Source organism: Barbatula barbatula (assembly GCF_947034865.1).
Source record: "Barbatula barbatula genome assembly, chromosome: 7".
In the NCBI taxonomy this organism is placed as follows: domain Eukaryota; kingdom Metazoa; phylum Chordata; class Actinopteri; order Cypriniformes; family Nemacheilidae; genus Barbatula; species Barbatula barbatula.
The window spans coordinates 22,804,379-22,821,009 of NC_136770.1; the positions used below are offsets into that span (position 1 = coordinate 22,804,379).

At 37.3% G+C, this 16,631-nt stretch overlaps 3 protein-coding genes across 3 annotated transcripts; 2 read left to right on the top strand and 1 right to left on the bottom strand.

Moving 5' to 3' along the window:
- The first annotated feature begins 707 nt into the window (after window positions 1–707).
- slc5a8l (solute carrier family 5 member 8, like) lies at window positions 708–7,618 on the top strand. Its single transcript, XM_079460970.1, has 15 exons — window positions 708–1,377; window positions 1,893–1,958; window positions 2,137–2,188; window positions 2,877–2,944; window positions 3,042–3,196; window positions 3,461–3,601; window positions 3,685–3,814; window positions 4,667–4,755; window positions 4,903–5,015; window positions 5,089–5,156; window positions 6,019–6,105; window positions 6,422–6,612; window positions 6,773–6,882; window positions 6,957–7,042; window positions 7,247–7,618. Exons 1-15 carry the CDS (start codon window positions 1,024–1,026, stop codon window positions 7,367–7,369), a joined length of 1,833 nt encoding a protein of 610 aa, XP_079317096.1. The 5' UTR covers window positions 708–1,023; the 3' UTR covers window positions 7,370–7,618.
- Window positions 7,619–7,801: 183 nt separating this feature from the next.
- Window positions 7,802–11,941, top strand: LOC306896160 (uncharacterized protein). The gene is made up of 4 exons (XM_079459882.1): window positions 7,802–7,940; window positions 8,480–9,053; window positions 9,135–9,290; window positions 9,445–11,941. The coding sequence occupies exons 2-4, from the start codon at window positions 8,504–8,506 to the stop codon at window positions 9,684–9,686; spliced, it is 948 nt and encodes a 315-aa protein (XP_079316008.1). The 5' UTR covers window positions 7,802–7,940; window positions 8,480–8,503; the 3' UTR covers window positions 9,687–11,941.
- Window positions 9,696–16,515, bottom strand: sycp1 (synaptonemal complex protein 1). The gene is made up of 32 exons (XM_079459881.1): window positions 16,442–16,515; window positions 16,045–16,171; window positions 15,880–15,955; window positions 15,739–15,782; window positions 15,451–15,612; window positions 15,261–15,328; window positions 15,102–15,175; window positions 14,951–15,009; window positions 14,805–14,871; window positions 14,624–14,697; window positions 14,391–14,499; window positions 14,216–14,310; window positions 13,938–14,122; window positions 13,710–13,777; window positions 13,561–13,622; window positions 13,372–13,479; window positions 13,206–13,298; window positions 12,965–13,068; window positions 12,587–12,704; window positions 12,417–12,487; window positions 12,255–12,336; window positions 12,102–12,164; window positions 11,956–12,018; window positions 11,720–11,836; window positions 11,531–11,641; window positions 11,359–11,451; window positions 10,998–11,117; window positions 10,735–10,875; window positions 10,579–10,653; window positions 10,394–10,501; window positions 10,213–10,296; window positions 9,696–10,133 (listed from the first exon to the last, which is right to left on the bottom strand). Exons 2-32 carry the CDS (start codon window positions 16,168–16,170, stop codon window positions 9,993–9,995), a joined length of 2,961 nt encoding a protein of 986 aa, XP_079316007.1. The 5' UTR covers window position 16,171; window positions 16,442–16,515; the 3' UTR covers window positions 9,696–9,992.
- Between the last annotated feature and the right edge of the window lie 116 nt (window positions 16,516–16,631).

Here is a 16,631-nt window from a genome sequence, read left to right on the forward strand (position 1 = left end):
CATCGAGTGAATCTTGATTTGGATCCTTATCAAATGTGCAAAGTTCACAAGCTTTAAAATGCATATCTAAATGCATGCCCATGCAGTTTTACATGAAATGTATTCCCAGCCAAGTGATATGCATCTTCAGCACTTGAATAGTAACAACATGCTATAAAAATTGTTTCGCAGATTGAAGAAATTGTTGCAGCATCACCACGACCAGATGTCCTGACAATTTCACACATTAACTTTATTCAGTACATTGCGTGACACTTTATACATGACGTAGATGTCACAATGCACCTGTGCTGTTGATCACTGTCTAGCAGTTTTTCTCAGCTTTCCGTTGTTTGCCAATACTTATGGAATCTATAGAAACGTGCTTTCATGCTGTTAATAATTGCTTCGCCTTATCACTTTCAATGTCTTTGTCAAGCTCTTACTGTTTCTGATTGACCCGAAACCGTCGGTAGATACTGATTCAACATGGAATGGGTTGAAAAAATGTATTTTTATCAGAAATGTCTTATTTCGGGGAAACCTCAGCACCAGGAACTGAAAGGTCTGACATGACCAGCTCTGGGCACTTGATGAAATGAATCTTTTTCAGGACGTCGGCAAACCTTGATAAAACACATGATTGTCTTGTTGTTTTATCAATGGGGGTTGTATCTGGCTTAAGCAATCTCTGTAAAGTTTTTCCGAGTAATGATCTTTTGGAATTCATTAAGCAACTGTTACTTTATGTTTTCTGGATGGCTAAACTTGCTTCATGAGTTGGAATAAAAACTTCAACTTCCTTTTACAATGTAACTGATATATCTTCTAGCCTTGAGGGATCATTAACTCAAGCCTTTTTTTGTGATCAGTCCAAGATTACGGTACTCATCTCCTTATCAGTTATTGGCACGGCGAGGAGTTACTAGGTCCTGTCCTCCGGTTGGCAAACGGTGGAGGGATTTCCAGTAAAAGCATCACATTAAGCCCGGGAGTGATACCGTATTTAAAGCCTTTGAGCATTGTAACACTATTTTCGAAATCATGGCTGGCAGTGGAGGTCCTGTTGCATCATTCTCCGTCTGGGACTATGTGGTTTTTGCTGGCTTGATTCTGTTTGCGGCCGGCATTGGGTTGTTCCAAGCCATCCGTGGACGAAAGGAGACCAGCAGTAGTGAATTTCTACTGGGAGGCCGTCAGATGACGGCCGTACCTGTGGCTTTATCCCTCACCGCTAGTTTTATGTCAGGTATCACTGTGATCGGAACGCCCGCCGAGGCTTATCTGTACGGGACACCGTTCTGGCTTTTTGTCTTCTCTTATGCGATCATGTCCATCATCAGCGCTGAATTTTTCGTGCCTCTGTTTTACCGTCTGAACATCACCAGCACTTATGAGGTAAGAGGGCGACCCCGGCACAGGGTTTGAATGAGGATAAGGGAAATTGATATAGACAGGGAACTCCCCGAAATTCTGGAGGGTCCATCATTGATTTGCTCTCAGACGTACCTATTTGTGGCTGTGCTTGATGAAGAATCAATAGGTGGAAATAAAACGAGGACATGATGGCGTGGGAAATGAAAGGAAATAAAGTGTTGCTTTACAGAGGATTGACTTATTGCCCCGACATTGTATTTTGTAGTGGTGTGTTATCCAAAGTGCATAAGTTATTCTGGTTGCTCTCTTCTGATGAAAGAGAAGCACAAAATGAAAAATGACAGATATTAAAAATAGCACATCAATGGCATACGTTTCAAAAACAGCAAAACTAAAAGAGAGGAAAACATCAGCACACAAGTATTCTGCAACAGCAATGATGTTCATCTGAGAAAATAGTTACCGCGATTGTGACATTATGGAAAAAGGCTGTTGTTTTGTTTATTAATCATTCATTTTGGTTACTTGTTTTGTAGTACTTGGAAATGCGTTACAACAAACTCATTCGAATCATTGGAACAAGCATGTATATTGCTCAAACCGTAAGTTTGCTTTAACCTTCTTACATGACAATGCATAACTAAACACACATCAGAGGCGGGACTACGTCAGTCTATATTACTTTGGAAAAATTATTTCCATTGACTTCGTGCTTTTTCCATGTCAAAAGCAAAGCAGATTGTTGTCCAATCATCTAATGGCTGATGTTATCTCTCACAGGCTTTATACACAGGCATGGTCATCTATGCGCCTGCACTTGCCCTGAATCAGAGTGAGTAGAAAACAGTTTTACATTTAATACACGTTTAATAACGTTAAAAAAAGACAGAAAAAACTACAATAAGATTATTATGCTTATTATGACTGCGCTCTGCTGTCCTCCAGGAAAAAACATCTATTTACAGTATGACTTTATGATACATACAGTATAAATGAACATATTAACAAATCAAATACAAACTTACAGCATCTAAAGGAAAAAAGTTATATGTTCTATTTTTTCCTAATTCCCTGAATTCATAATATCATAATAATAGAAAAAGGGTTTTCATACAAAAAAGGGTTTATCATAAATTTAAAGGGATTGTTCAACCAAAAATGCAAATTCTGTCAACATTCTTGTCATTCAAAACCTGTTTAAGTCAATGGGGTCCAATGTTGTTTGGTCATCAACATACTTCAAAATATATTCTTTTATGTTCTGCAGAAGAAATACAGGTTTGAAATGACATGAAGATGAGTGCCGAAAGAATGTTTATTTGGGGTTGAACTATCCCCCCTTGCAGGTTCATGCAAATGTTAACAAACCTCTTGGCAGGCTTAGCCTAAGGCTTCTTCAGTTCTTTGTCCAAACACCCCCATTGTACACCGAAATCTAAAAAAAAGAATAAGTGAAGACTGATTGATGTTGTCTTGATAAAAATGACCCATAAATAAACAAAGAAGCTTGTGTTTTGCAGTCACTGGTCTAGATCTATGGGGAGTGCTAGTGGCGACAGGTGTTGTCTGCATCATCTACTGCACACTTGTGAGTTACATTTTCATCTTATTTGCAGTTTCACATCAAGAGGATTTTGTGTATTCTTTTACTATTTTGGTTGATTTTAACCTGCTCTTTTCAACAGGGAGGGCTGAAGGCAGTGATATGGACAGATGTGTTCCAGATGATCATTATGTTGGGCGGGTTTGTGGCAGTTATTGCACGCGGGGCGTCTCTTCAGGGGGGACTTGGGAGGGTCTGGAACGATAGCTACCATGGAGGACGATTGGAAACGTTCAGGTATATTCTAAACAGGTTTTGAAGGCTAGATCATGCTCTTACAGAATATCTACATGCTACATTCGGTGCCTTATCTCTCTTAGCTAAACAACTGCTGTCTTGTGTTCGTAAACTATTTTAATACCTTCGTTTTGTAAGCATTTACTGCTTATATCATGTTTAGGCAACATAGAATCCCATTTCATTCACACCAGAGGAGATGTAGATTTGAAGGACTGATACATGTAGACAGATAGATTGATAACTGCTCACATGTTCCTGCAGTTTTGATCTTGACCCTTTGAGGCGTCACTCTTTTTGGACGATCGTCGTCGGCGGCAGTCTGATGTGGACATCGATGTACTCCATCAACCAATCACAAGTGCAACGCTACATTTCTTGTCGGACAATGACTCAGGCAAAGCTGTGAGTATACAGTATGTTCAAAACACACATTTAACATCAGATAGTCTGTGTAAACACTGTGGTGTCAATGTTTCGTCACACAGAGCACTGTACGTGAACATGGTGGGGTTATGGGTCACAGTGAGTCTGGCTATGGTTTCTGGTCTCACAATGTACTCCATCTATAAGGACTGCGATCCATTCACAAATAAAGATGTGGGAGCCACGGATCAGGTGATGCATGCACAAAGAGGAAATTGTTATTGCTCATAGGTTGCTCTTTCATAGGGTTGGGAATCGAAAATCAATTCCAATTGGGAATCGAAAGTTTAGGAATCGGATCGGAACCGAAAGGCATAGGAATCGGATACTTGAAATGAAAATGTGTTAACTTGGGAAATGAGCTGACCTTATTAAAATGAACCACAATTTTCTTTGGTTATTATAGTTTAACTTTGCAGTAAAGCACAAATTTGACCAGTTTCATATAGTAACTACAGTTTAACCATGATAAAGTTAAACTATGGTAATACAAATTGTAATAAATTAAACACAACATTGGTTGCTATGCAAAAACAAGGGGCTCATAAATATATATATTTTTTTGCAAACCAACCAATATTTAGGCTTAATGATCGTACATGTTAATATCTAATTTGAATTGAAGTTGGGAATCGATAACCAATAAGCAGAAACGGAATCAGAATCGATCCAATTCAAACGATACCCAACCCTATTTATTGCAGAAGATTTGATGAAGCCCTCAGTTGCGTTGACAGATATTTCTCCTAAAATAGAAACAAATGAGACAAATGTTATGGATAGATTAATTTGATGAGAAATGTTCATGTTGAGATCTTCAATCCTATTGACTTTTACATGCAGACTTGGCAAATCTTGTGACATATTGTTGAGATTTCTTCTGAAACTCATGAAGTCCTTCACAGAAATGTCCATTGGCTCTCCATTTAATCTCACTGATGTCTAGGAGACATACATGAAATAGTAAAAAGATCTCATGTGAGTTTTCGCTCGTATGGGTGACCTTTACATCCAATGAAATTAACCAAACAACACATTTAACAGTTACTTCCATACCTGGTGATGGACATACTGGCAGATTTCCCAGGATTGCCTGGCTTGTTTGTGGCTGCGGCCTACAGTGGAACATTAAGGTAAATGACGACCAAATATCACACTTTAAAACCTCATTGACCTCAGTCACATTCCTCACAGGAGATTCGTAGGTTTAGCATGCACACCATACAGTTTGTTAAGATCAGATCCCACACATCAGTATTACGTGTGTGTGGTTTCAACAGCACAGTGTCATCCAGCATCAACGCTCTAGTGGCAGTCACAGTCGAGGACTTTTTGAAACCATCAATGCCCTGGCTGACAGAGAGACAGCTGTCCTGGATCAACATGGGGATGAGTGAGTTTCAGTGTATCAGCTGGAGGTGATGCCAAGTTGATGCGTATGCTGATGCTTGATATGTCATTTCTAGGTGTATTCTATGGAGCTGTATGCATCGGCATGGCCGGTATGGCATCCTTGATGGGCAATATACTGCAGGTAAATGCATTAATATATACTTTTTGTTTGAATTTTGTGCATTGTTTGTCCTTCTTATACACGTTTACATGTTTATAGTCTTTGTAAGTGATTGTTTCCAATGCCCTTCTAACCTATCTTAAGTAAATAATGTGCATTATTATAGTAAAACATCGCAGTTAGTATAGTAGTATATATTTTACTACAGTACCATGTAATATTACCTACAGTACATTGATAAACTGTAGTAAATGCTAGTAGTGCATTAAGGAATAATTCACCTTCTGTCATTATTTACTCGCCTTCTTGTCATTTCAATGAATTTAATTCTTTCTTCTGCAGAAAACAAAAGAAGATATTTAGAAAGATATTGCTAACAGAAAACCATTAGACTCGCATTGGTTTTTTGGGTCTATACAATAGAAGTCAATGGGGACCGGCGGTTTTAGTTTACCAACATTTTTCGAAGAACTTCTTTTGTGTTTTGCATAAGAAAGAAAATCGCACAGGTAAACGATGACGGCATTTTCATTTTGAAGGTGAACTATTCCTATAAGTAGGCCTAGTTTTTCAACTTATTTCAAAAATGTAAAACGCCACAGTATCTGAGAAGTTTACTATAGTTAATACTATAGCATGCCACAATACTATTCATGTGGGAAGTAGAATTGTTAAATTGTGTAATGTAAGACAATGCAGATATCGAACAAAGCAAAATTTTTTACATAAAACAAACTACTTTATTACAAAAATACTACAAAGTATGCTTGATGCATTTCGTGGCACTATGCACAGCACTGGATTTCAAATTGTGTCAACCTCACCATCTGCTGTTGAAACTCTGTAATCGCATGTTACACGTATTTTTGTACTTCTGTCACAGGCAGCCCTGTCTATATTTGGTATGATCAGCGGCCCTCTGCTCGGTCTGTATGTGCTAGGCATGTTCTTCCGCTGCGTCAACTCCACTGTAAGAACTAGATCTTATCTTCAAACCTTTACAAAAAACAAGTTTCCCAATGAAGTGCATTACAACACATGATTTGGAGTTGTTTACTACAAGTGTACAATTACCCAACATTTTATGTACCTCCTAACATAGTTGTAAACAAGCCGTGTACTTAGATTTAAAGTAGCCTGTACCTAAAATACAATTTATTAAATATAAGAGGACCAATGTAGTAGCAGTACTAGTAGTAGTATATACTCTTTTAATGCTTATTTTAAATAGTTGTCAGCACCTGTAAAACACTACTCTTAAATTCATAAAAACTCTATTTCTTCAGGGAGGTTTAGTTGGTTTGATTTCCGGACTGAGTATAACATTATGGGTGGGAATTGGAGCTCAGCTGTATCCTCCATTACCTGACAAGACCTTTCGCCTTCCTCTGAGTGTGGACGGCTGCATTGCGCCTGAGATGAACCAAACCACCACTATGACACCATTTAGCACAGTCCTACAAACCACAACTCCAATGTTGGTGATCTCATATTTGTATATCTAGTCTCAATAGCTTAAATTTATACAAACATGTTTCACTTTTCATATGTATGCTAGTGCCATGTGTGAACATATACTTAATAGTGTTGATACAAACGCTGACATCAAATCTATAACCTCTCATGATGTATTTCAGGCCAAGACCATCTTTGGCAGAAAGCTGGTATTCTCTGTCCTATCTGTACTTCTGCCCCGTAGGCATAATGGTGACCATGATCACAGGACTATTAGTTAGTGCAGTCACAGGTAAAGACGACTGGCTCTGGTGTTTTTGTTAAAGAGTAAAGAGATGGAAAAAAAACTGAGACTTTTTTCTTTAGGTGGCTGTAAACAGAAGAAAGATCGACCGGAGCTGTTTATCTCTAAGTCTGATCTCCTTTGCTTCCGCCGCAGTGAAGACACACAGGTGAGATCTTTCATTGCCAGTGTGATGAACATTTATAGAAAGAGAAGATCCATGTGGTCAAGTCATGACTACAAAATTAACTGCTACTCATTTATTTACAAATACTGATTTGTTGTTTTCAGAGAAAGTCTTTTTTTTACAGTAACTGGATTCTGAGATTGAAAACAATACGTATAACTTCATTTCATTTTATATTATTTTCAGATGTCTAAGCTAGACCTCGTTGAGAAAGAGTCTAAACACATCCAGGGGCTGGACAGTCCAGTTTTCTGCGACAATGAAATTGCATTGAAAGAGAAAGACGCAGAGAAGATCACAAGGTTTTAGATGTAAAATAAACCACCGTTCATTTTAAAGATGTTGTAAATAGTAAACAAAAACTGTATTTTTGTATGTTGAAATAAATGGATGGACGTGATGAGGACCTTTCAAACCCTACATTTTACTGTATGACATATTTTCATAAACTATAATAAAGCAAGTGATTTACGTGATTAAAAATGTACACAACAATGTTAATTAATGAAATGTTTTATATTGCATTTTGTATTAAATTAAATAAAATTTGATGTATGATGAAGTTTCACTGTGTAGTCAAAACAACACCCAGAGACGGAGAGAGAGTGAAAGAGAGAGATACACAATAAAAACACACAAGAATGAATTACATGCAAGGGTTAAACATGGTGCACCTGCCTCCACAACCTCCTGCCGGTAAAGGAAGTGAGTCATTTGCAGGCCAGCCCTCTCTACCTGTTTGCCTGACATGGAACCGACTATTGAGCTTGGGTTTCTTTAGAGAGTGGGAACAGTCTCGAGCCGACAGCAGGTGGGAGGAGTAATAACTGCAGCGAGGCACTTCCTGGTATCATCTGACACGGTTTGCTTCAGCTCACAGGTAAGTTCAAACCTGCTCTTATTTTCATGTCTTGATATTAGCTTTTTCATATAAACTAACACTAAACAAACCAACAAGAAGGGGAGAGAGAGGACAACATGTTGTGACAGTGCAAAACAAGGTGCTTTTCTTGCTAGTGAAATGGGATGCCTACGACTGTTTGTTTAGACTATGTAAAAACCATGTGGCTCTAAGGCTTTTGTTTCATGACAGCGCCATTTTAGACAATCAATATTACGTTTTTAGATCGTACCTAAACACTGTCATGGCACAATCTTTTATGTAAATTTCTGTATTTGTTCTTTAAAGGGCCATTTAAAGATTACTATTATCACTATTATCTCTAAGGATTAGTAATTTGAATTATGACTTGAGTAATTGAGGACAGTAAGAGTACAAGGCAAACGGAAACTTCTCAGTAACAGCATAGCAGGAAACCACCTCAATGCTACACACGCATTAACACCCTAAATTAGGTCGCGCTCTATATCAAAGTGCACATCTCTTGCCTTTAATGTTCTGTGTATGTTTTTTTAAAGGACACGAAAGCCTGTGCAACAGATATGGGTGTGTTAACTCTTCAGCTTTTGGTATGTGGCCAACTATTATTGTTTTCGTTGGCTGCGGAAAACACAACAGCTCCACATATTATTATCGAGTCACCATCAATGACGACCAACACGTCACACGTAACACCTTCTGCAACTGCTGAATCTCTGAATAGAACAGGAAACTACACTGAAGACAATGTCTCAACACCATCAAGTCATTTAATAAACGATTCTCTGACAAACTCAACTACACCGATGACCCCTACTAGACCCCAGAACACGACTTCAGACCCCAAACAAACAAATGCAACAATCTCCGGATCAACGGTGAAGCCGAACGCGACAACAACACAGATTTACAACACAACCAAAACAAGCACCTCATCACCAACAAGAACAGTCAATGTTAGTACAACATCCATCACATCTCCAAACAACACCTCTTACAGCAGGACCACAGTATTTACTACATCAACCAAGTCGCCAGCGACAAAACCAACTGAGAAAACTTCAACCACTGTTACTCAAAACAACTCAACTGATAGCAGTAAATCTTCAGTTGGTAGGTGTGACCATTTCCTGTTATAAAAAGTATAACATTACAGAAGGAAATGTGTTAACCTCTGTCTCCGTTTCTACACAGGTCTGAGTAGTTCAGAGAAATCTCTGACTGTTTTATTTAGTGCTCTGCTTGGTTTAATAGTCCTGATAGTTCTGGTGTACTTTATGCACAAGTATAGAAAACGCAATCAGACCCGGGTTCAATATACTCATCGCCGTCTTCAATGCGAGGATACAGGTGAGAAAAAACTTGTGCCGCACTGTCCATCTACAGTACACTTATGATAAACAAATGTGACCCAGTCTGTAAAATCCAGGCTTAAGTTCATTATTATTATTCTTGACTACAGATTAACAAAAAGCATTAATGAGACTATCATTTTCTTTTACAGGAGAGCAGTTTGCTGGGGCAGATGACACGCTGGTTATTTCAGGAGGACTTTACGATGGCCCTCAGATTTACAACCCCACCATGACAGTACAAAATGAAGAAGACTTTCAGACCGACGCATCTGGATTTGCCTACGCATCCACTCAGTTCCGCTTGGAGTTTCTGAAAGAGGATCAGCAAAGAGACCCTGACCGTGATGCCTCCACCTTTCCGACGTTCCGTGCAAATGATGAAGAGGCTTAAAACATCAATGCAGCAACTCGCCTAGTTTTATTTTTATAACAAACTGAAAATGTTACTTTTACATGAAAAATTTAGTTTTAGGCTATTAAATAAATTTTAAATTAAGTTAAATATGAATGGAATAAGCTAACAGACTAATGAAGTTAGCTAAAAACAGTTAAAGAAGAACACAAACAATCAGAACATAAACAAAATATCAAAATTCAGCTTCAATGAAACTGAATAACGTGAATGAACACAATGAAGTGTACTGAGAACTAGAATCATTTTAAAGAAATAGAATAATCTTTTTGCTGCAAAACATCTTCAAGCAAATATTTTCTCGCTTATTTTTTTCTTTTTCTTATCTGAACTGCTAATGCTAGTCCATCCAGCATCTCGCATTCTCTTTATGGCAGCCAATTTCAGAGCTGTTCCTGGAGACTTGCACACGCCAGAACTCTGCACCTGCGCAACATGACAACATTACATTCGAGAAGTTAATGGCATAAAATTCTGACAAAATTCTGTTGAATTGAATGTTCACCTTTTTGAACATGCCCGAACTCACTGCCACTGGGTCTTTTGGCTGCATCGGTTTCTTTGTTTTAAGAGGTCTTGGGGAGAAACTCTGCACATAAAAAAAGATGGTTAAAAATAAACCACAAATCTATGCATATACTTGAATTCGCTGGAAATAAAATGCAACTGTATATATATATATTAACCAGTATATCATTGCTCTCTGAGCTGTCTGACTTGGGATCCAGTTTCAAGACGTTTGTTTTCCAAGACCCTGTAATCTCAGTTCTGGGTGGTGTGCGGATTCTGAATGACTAGAGCAGAAAATGAATGGGTTATTGTAAACGCTTAAGATAAATGAAGAATATTGCAAACAGTTCAGTTCCCATACCTTTATTTGAGGTGTTGTTCCATATTTTGTGCTCAGTCTCCAAAATGGGCTTTTGTGGAATTCGTTGACAGCTCCCTAACATCAAAAGCTAAAACTGTTAGATGCTAGATGTGAAGTAATATGAATGTTGAAAAGGTGAAATGTGTAAAAGCTTACAACTGGATCAGGTGATGTACGTCTTGATGGGGAATCATTTTCTTTCTCATTTAAATGAGAATAAACTGCCTTTGTAGAGGTGGACACTTTTGGAGTTTTAGAGATCCTTTTTCTTTCTTTCTTTAGTTTGGTTTCGAAGATCTAAACACAAATTACATAGGCTTGTATACTTTTTGTTTTTCTAAATTAATAACAAGAAGAACATCTGCTAAACAAATCATTGTAAATGTTATGTTTCTTGAATGATATATTACTAAGTATACCTGTTGAGGTGTATCTTTTTCTGGAGATGGGGTCTTCATCACCACTTTCTCTTCTTTGAACTTTTCAAGTTGTTCTCTCAGCTCATTGTTTTCCAATTGAAAATGGGATAGCTCGAACTCCTGAATTTATAGGTTATTTAGTAAACTAATTTTATATAAAGCAATTCAGTGTACAGTAGATAGCAAAAACACAACCGCAAGAGAAAACTGGTATTGAATGTCTCAAGGAAATAACATTCACAGGCCAAAGTGGTTAGCGTGAATTCATACTTTGTACAAAATTTCTTACTTTGTACAAAAAAAGATGCATTGCAAACAACGCGTGTTGTCATGTTAAGTCATAAAAAGGTGAAATAATTACCAGTAATGCTTTACTTGCGTTGACTTCAGCTTCTTTCATCCGCTTGTCACTCAGCTCTGCATCTTTTTCTTCTATCATTTTGTCATACTCATGCTGTCAAGTGAAATAAAACATTTAAGATACTGAAATAAAACCAAGTTAAAAAAACATAATATAAAAAAATGATAAGCACCTTGTGTCTCTCCATCAAGGCAACCATGTCTGATATCCTCTGCTGACATTTGGTTTCTGTGTCTGCTTTACTCTTCATTGCCTCCGTAGCTGTTTGCTTCAGTTTCTCCACCTGCGGAAAACAAAAGACAGATGAATGCCACAAGCTTCACAATTTAAGCTAGCTAATGTATTTAACAATACAAATCACCTCCAAGTTGAGTTGTGCCTCAGATGTTGATTTCTCTTTAAGGTCAGAACATATTTTTTGAAGCTCCTCCTTGTGAAGTTTCTTAGCATTATCCGACTCATCCCTCAAAGTACTTATCTATGGGAAATGCAATTATATGTATGTAAGCACTTTCGGCTAATAAACAATATGTGACTTAAATATTTTTTGGAATAAATCAAATGAACACAAATCAATTGTCACAAAAGATCACCTACATCTTTAAGGCATTCCTCAAAAGCATTTGTTTTTGTCTCTAGTTTTGTTTTAAAGTTTGTTAGCTAAAAAAAAGAAGAAAAAATTGTAAAACGTGTTTGGTTTAGATCACAAAGCAGTATATATGCAGCATAATACATTACTTTACCTTTGACTCCAGTGATTTGATTTGTTTGTCTTTCATCTGAAGTTCTTTCTTTGAGTTATTGCCCTGTGAAAGATAAATAATAACAATATTAAACCTTCTAGCATGTGCTGCTATACATCAAGAAAGTTTAAAAATGTCGTAATGTAAACGCACTCTCTCTTTCAACAATTCCTGAGCATTCTTGCTCTCTTCATCCTGTCCGGCAATTTTCCTAGATAAAATATCCACCTGCACTCTGGGATGTGAATTATTCCATGTAAACATAAAGCCATACATCAAAACAAACTGGAAGATTACGGTTTTCTTTAGTCTTACTGAAGCTGCTGTTTCTCCTTCTCAAGTCCCTCGATTTCCATTTTATCCCTTTCTTCATTTGCTTTGGTTTCCTGTAAAGAGAAAACATGAGATATAGCATCCAAAAGAAAAGTCTAATTTATGATATGCACAAATATAGCATTAAAAGAAGCTTGATTCCATTTACAAACCATGAGCTGAGACTGAAGGACTTTGTTCTCTACAACACCACTATCAACTTGCTCTTGCATGGTGTCCTTCTGCATCTGGAGATCATTTAACTTCGACTTCAGCTCTTTATATTTCTTCCTACAGGCGAATAAGATAGATTTTTCATGAAATATTATACAACTTTCATAATAAAACAGCAGGAAGATAACAATTATGCTCCTGGAAATCTACTGTCCATCTAATCAGGATCTTTGAAAAATAACAGGCAGGTGTTTTTGGGTTAAATCTGAAATCTGCAGGAGAGTAGATTTCCAGGAGCAGGATTGGGCATCCCTGTCTCACAAGGTCTCTACTATATTTATACAAAACAAGACCGAAGCAGACTATAATTTTCTTACCTTTGCAGTTCTATATCAATCTCCAATCGTTCAATTTCTGTTGATGATTTACAACCACTCTCCAAAGCTCCTGACAAAAGCTCCTCTATCTCTTTTAACTTAGTCTAAATGAAAGATTATCCAGGCACTTCTTCATATTGTCATTATATTCTATTCAATTTGAAATTCAATATACATTTTACGAAAAAAACCCCACAATTTACATAGGCCCATGTGCAAAAACACAGACAACTTTTCTGACCTCTTTCAAAACAACTTCTTTCTGCAACTCTTCAAACTCATGTCTAGCCTTTATTAGGTTCTCCTCCAAGTATTCGTTTTTCTCCACTGCTTCCTGCGAAGGGTGATTTATTATCAGACACAGAACCGATTTCTAATGTCAAGAATTTTTTCTCTCTAGTCCCTACCTTCAACTGACATGCTTTCTTTTCAAGTGTTGCAATAAGGTGAAGAGTTTCGATCTCACTTGTCTGTAATTTCTCCTTTACAGAGTTGAGTAAGACTGACTTCTCATCCTGTGACAGAAACAATGTTTACTTGGTTTAAACACATTATTCACAGAGAATGCTATTGGTTGAACAGAAGAAAACACGTACCAGTCCGTCTTTAAGTATCTGTATTTGCTTGCCATAGCTGTCTTTCTGAACTTTGATTTTTTCTGCATGACACCGCAACCAATGGTTTTAGAATAATACAAGCAGTACAGTTGTCATTCATTGAATTGTACAGTTGTAACATATAGTACCTAATTCTGAGGTTTTGTCACTGAGCTCATTCAGTACTGAGCTTAGCTTTGCCTCAAGGTCTTGGATGCTGTAAAGACAAAAGAAAACATTTAATTTTATTAAAATGGATAAAATAAGTAATTCTTGGATAAATAGTGTACTTAACTGGGCAAAACATATTAGCTGGTTGGAATTAAAAGACATTTGCAGCATTATAGTTAGTGCTTGTATAGATATATTTGGCATACCTCTGTGTTTCAGTTGTTAGTGAGGATTGCAAAGACTTCACAGTCAGGTGCATTTCTGCAAGTTGGTGTGACTGTTGCTCTTTGATGTTGTTTAGCTCCTCTAGTTCAGCATCTTTCTTTTGAAGGACCTTTGCATGGTTCTCCTTGCTTTGCTCCAGTTCATTAGTTAATGCTTTCTGCTTTTCCTTTGAAAAGTTTTAGAATACATAACCAGGCTTAATTTGTCAAGTAAACTAAAGTCGGTGTGTAAGTAAACGTTTACTAAAACAAAGACAAACCTCAACCTCCCAATTTAACTGCTCTGTCGCTTTGAGCTTTTCCTCAAGCATCTCTCTGTCCTGTGTTACATTTTTAAGCAATCCCTCATTTTGCCCTGAAAAGCACATAATAAGCAAACCTTAATACGTAAATGGACATATTAAGGACTTGTGCAAATAATATTTGCGTACGTACGTGCAGACTCCTTAAGTAGGTCACAGTTTTGCTGTGTTTCTTGGAGTTTAAGTGAAACGTCTTTAAGACTGCTTTCTTTTTCACACACTTTCTCTTGAAGCATGGCAACCTAAACAAATTCAAGCAAGATGAGAGGTTAAATCAGGGACACAAACAGTCAAAGCCACGGCATTACCAAACATACACTCATTCAAGTAAATGCTGCCCTCTACAGGCAGAGCAATGGTACCAACCTCCTTTTCCTTGACAAAACAATCACTCTCAAACTTCATTTTAAGACCCTCCATCTGTGTGAGGCATTCTCTTACTGCAGGACATATGGTACAATACCAAATAAAATAAACAAAACAGCATTGCTGTGTAATATACAGCACGCGCTTATAATAATTAGACAGACAAATGAAAAATCTGCACATTTCAACATGTCCTGCTGATCGGTCTCTGCTTGCTTCCTAAGACTTTCAAAAGCTGCCCCCATCCTCTGCAAATAAACAAATAAGTGCCGTCAAATATTCTTTACATTTAAGGTGGGTGTAGAACTAAAAAAACACTACAGTTACCTGCATACTCTCACTGTTCTGTATGAAAAGATCATGAGTTTCTTCCCGTTCAGCCTCAACTATTTAAACACAATGCAAAATGTATCAATAACCTTTGTGTATGTCTCACGCTACATTACATGTATGTTATATATTATGGTTTCACACTTACACACACTCATTTTCTCAACAGATCTTTCAAAGGTATCCTTCAGTATGTTACACAAATTCCTCGTCGCATTACTTCTGCAAGTCACAAGCACAAAATGACTCACAATACGTCCTATTAAATATATCACTTTGCGAGAAATGTCACCCAAGGCGTACATACTTATTCCTAAGGTCTTCATTCTCATTAAGCTGATCCTCTAATTTCATGCTCAGACTTTCGTTTGCAAACTGAAATATAATAAAGACATAACCGAGAACTTGTCAACAGAAATGTGTTTATGTTTTAGGATGGGATATATTAAATCAACAACCACAGAACGCAACAGCCAATGTCACGACTGCCAAATTACCTGAAGTTCTTGAATAGCTTTCCGCTGCGTCTCAATAGTCTTTCTGTTCTCCTGAAGCCTCCTGTCTTTTTGTGACATCTCAGAATCTATCCTGACCTTCCACATTTTGACTTTCTCAGCTTCATCAAGCAATCTGGAAAACAGCTGGCTGGATCTTAAAGTCTATTACAAAATGAAGGTGATCAATGTAATGCAATGTAAAGCATAATGTATATGTGTACACAAGGACCCATTACATATCAACAAATAAACAAATCAACAAAAAATATACAAGCATAACCGGCTGACCTCTTCTTTTTCCATTGGTATGACTTTAGCCTTCTTTGCACCTTCTATAGGAAAGGTGTCAGGATTATTGGACATATTGCATTCAATGTTTAATTATATATATCACAGGACACGTCTCTTAACTTAAAAAATATATAATACCAGTTCTTGATGTTTTTGTAGGAAGCACCATTTTGGATGGAAGGCTTGTCTCCATATCTGAAGACTTGTTAAAACCCTACAAAGGTTATCATGTAAATGTACATTTGAGTGCGCACATAACTTTATATTTTAGTACAATGTAGCATAAATACACATGTCACCGACCTGTACTGGTTGAGAGAAAACACTGTTTTCTTCATTCAAGCCTGTTTCCTTGGGCTTCAAAGCAGACACTTGATTTACAAGAGCTCTTGGGGGCACCAACAGTTTGAAGTTGAATGCCTTTTGCATGCTGTGAATAACGAAATATATAGTACTTTGAAAATGCTTATTGAATATATTTTGTAAAGACATATACGATTTTACTTTAGCTATAAGGTAAATATTCTTGCTCTTGTTTCTGTATTAGCTGACTGAGAAACGTGCTAACGTTACGTCGGTGCTAAGCGGAGGTTAAATATTCTCAACGAATATTCCGTTTTTACCTATTATTCCTCTTTAAAAGATACACAAATAAACGTTATGTTACTATATTAAAGATACACGTGAGGAAATGTTCTACCTTTAATCAAATAACCGGTTAATTTTTGTCCACAACACTACCATTTATATGACTAGACGGACCAACGGTTTCCAACTGACATCTCGCGAGACGCGATTTTAAATTATGAGGCGCAATTCTTTGATCCCAGTTAGGCTGCGTTCAAGACACCTCGGAGATGGGATATTTCCCAGCACAAAGTAACGTCTGA

Bases quoted from the DNA above. Each gene is read 5' to 3' on its own strand.
- slc5a8l (XM_079460970.1), top strand. From the start codon at position 1,024: ATGGCTGGCAGTGGAGGTCCTGTTGCATCATTCTCCGTCTGGGACTAT. The intron at 3,197-3,460 runs GTATATTCTAAA...ATGTTCCTGCAG, and splicing joins GGACGATTGGAAACGTTCAG to TTTTGATCTTGACCCTTTGA. The intron at 3,602-3,684 runs GTGAGTATACAG...TTCGTCACACAG, and splicing joins ACAATGACTCAGGCAAAGCT to AGCACTGTACGTGAACATGG.
- LOC306896160 (XM_079459882.1), top strand. From the start codon at position 8,504: ATGGGTGTGTTAACTCTTCAGCTTTTGGTATGTGGCCAACTATTATTG. The intron at 9,054-9,134 runs GTAGGTGTGACC...GTTTCTACACAG, and splicing joins TAGCAGTAAATCTTCAGTTG to GTCTGAGTAGTTCAGAGAAA. The intron at 9,291-9,444 runs GTGAGAAAAAAC...TTTCTTTTACAG, and splicing joins TCTTCAATGCGAGGATACAG to GAGAGCAGTTTGCTGGGGCA.
- sycp1 (XM_079459881.1), bottom strand. From the start codon at position 16,170: ATGCAAAAGGCATTCAACTTCAAACTGTTGGTGCCCCCAAGAGCTCTT. The intron at 14,500-14,623 runs GTTGGTACCATT...GAATTTGTTTAG, and splicing joins GTTTTGTCAAGGAAAAGGAG to GTTGCCATGCTTCAAGAGAA. The intron at 12,488-12,586 runs GTTTGTAAATGG...TTCTCTTTACAG, and splicing joins TCCTTCAGTCTCAGCTCATG to GAAACCAAAGCAAATGAAGA.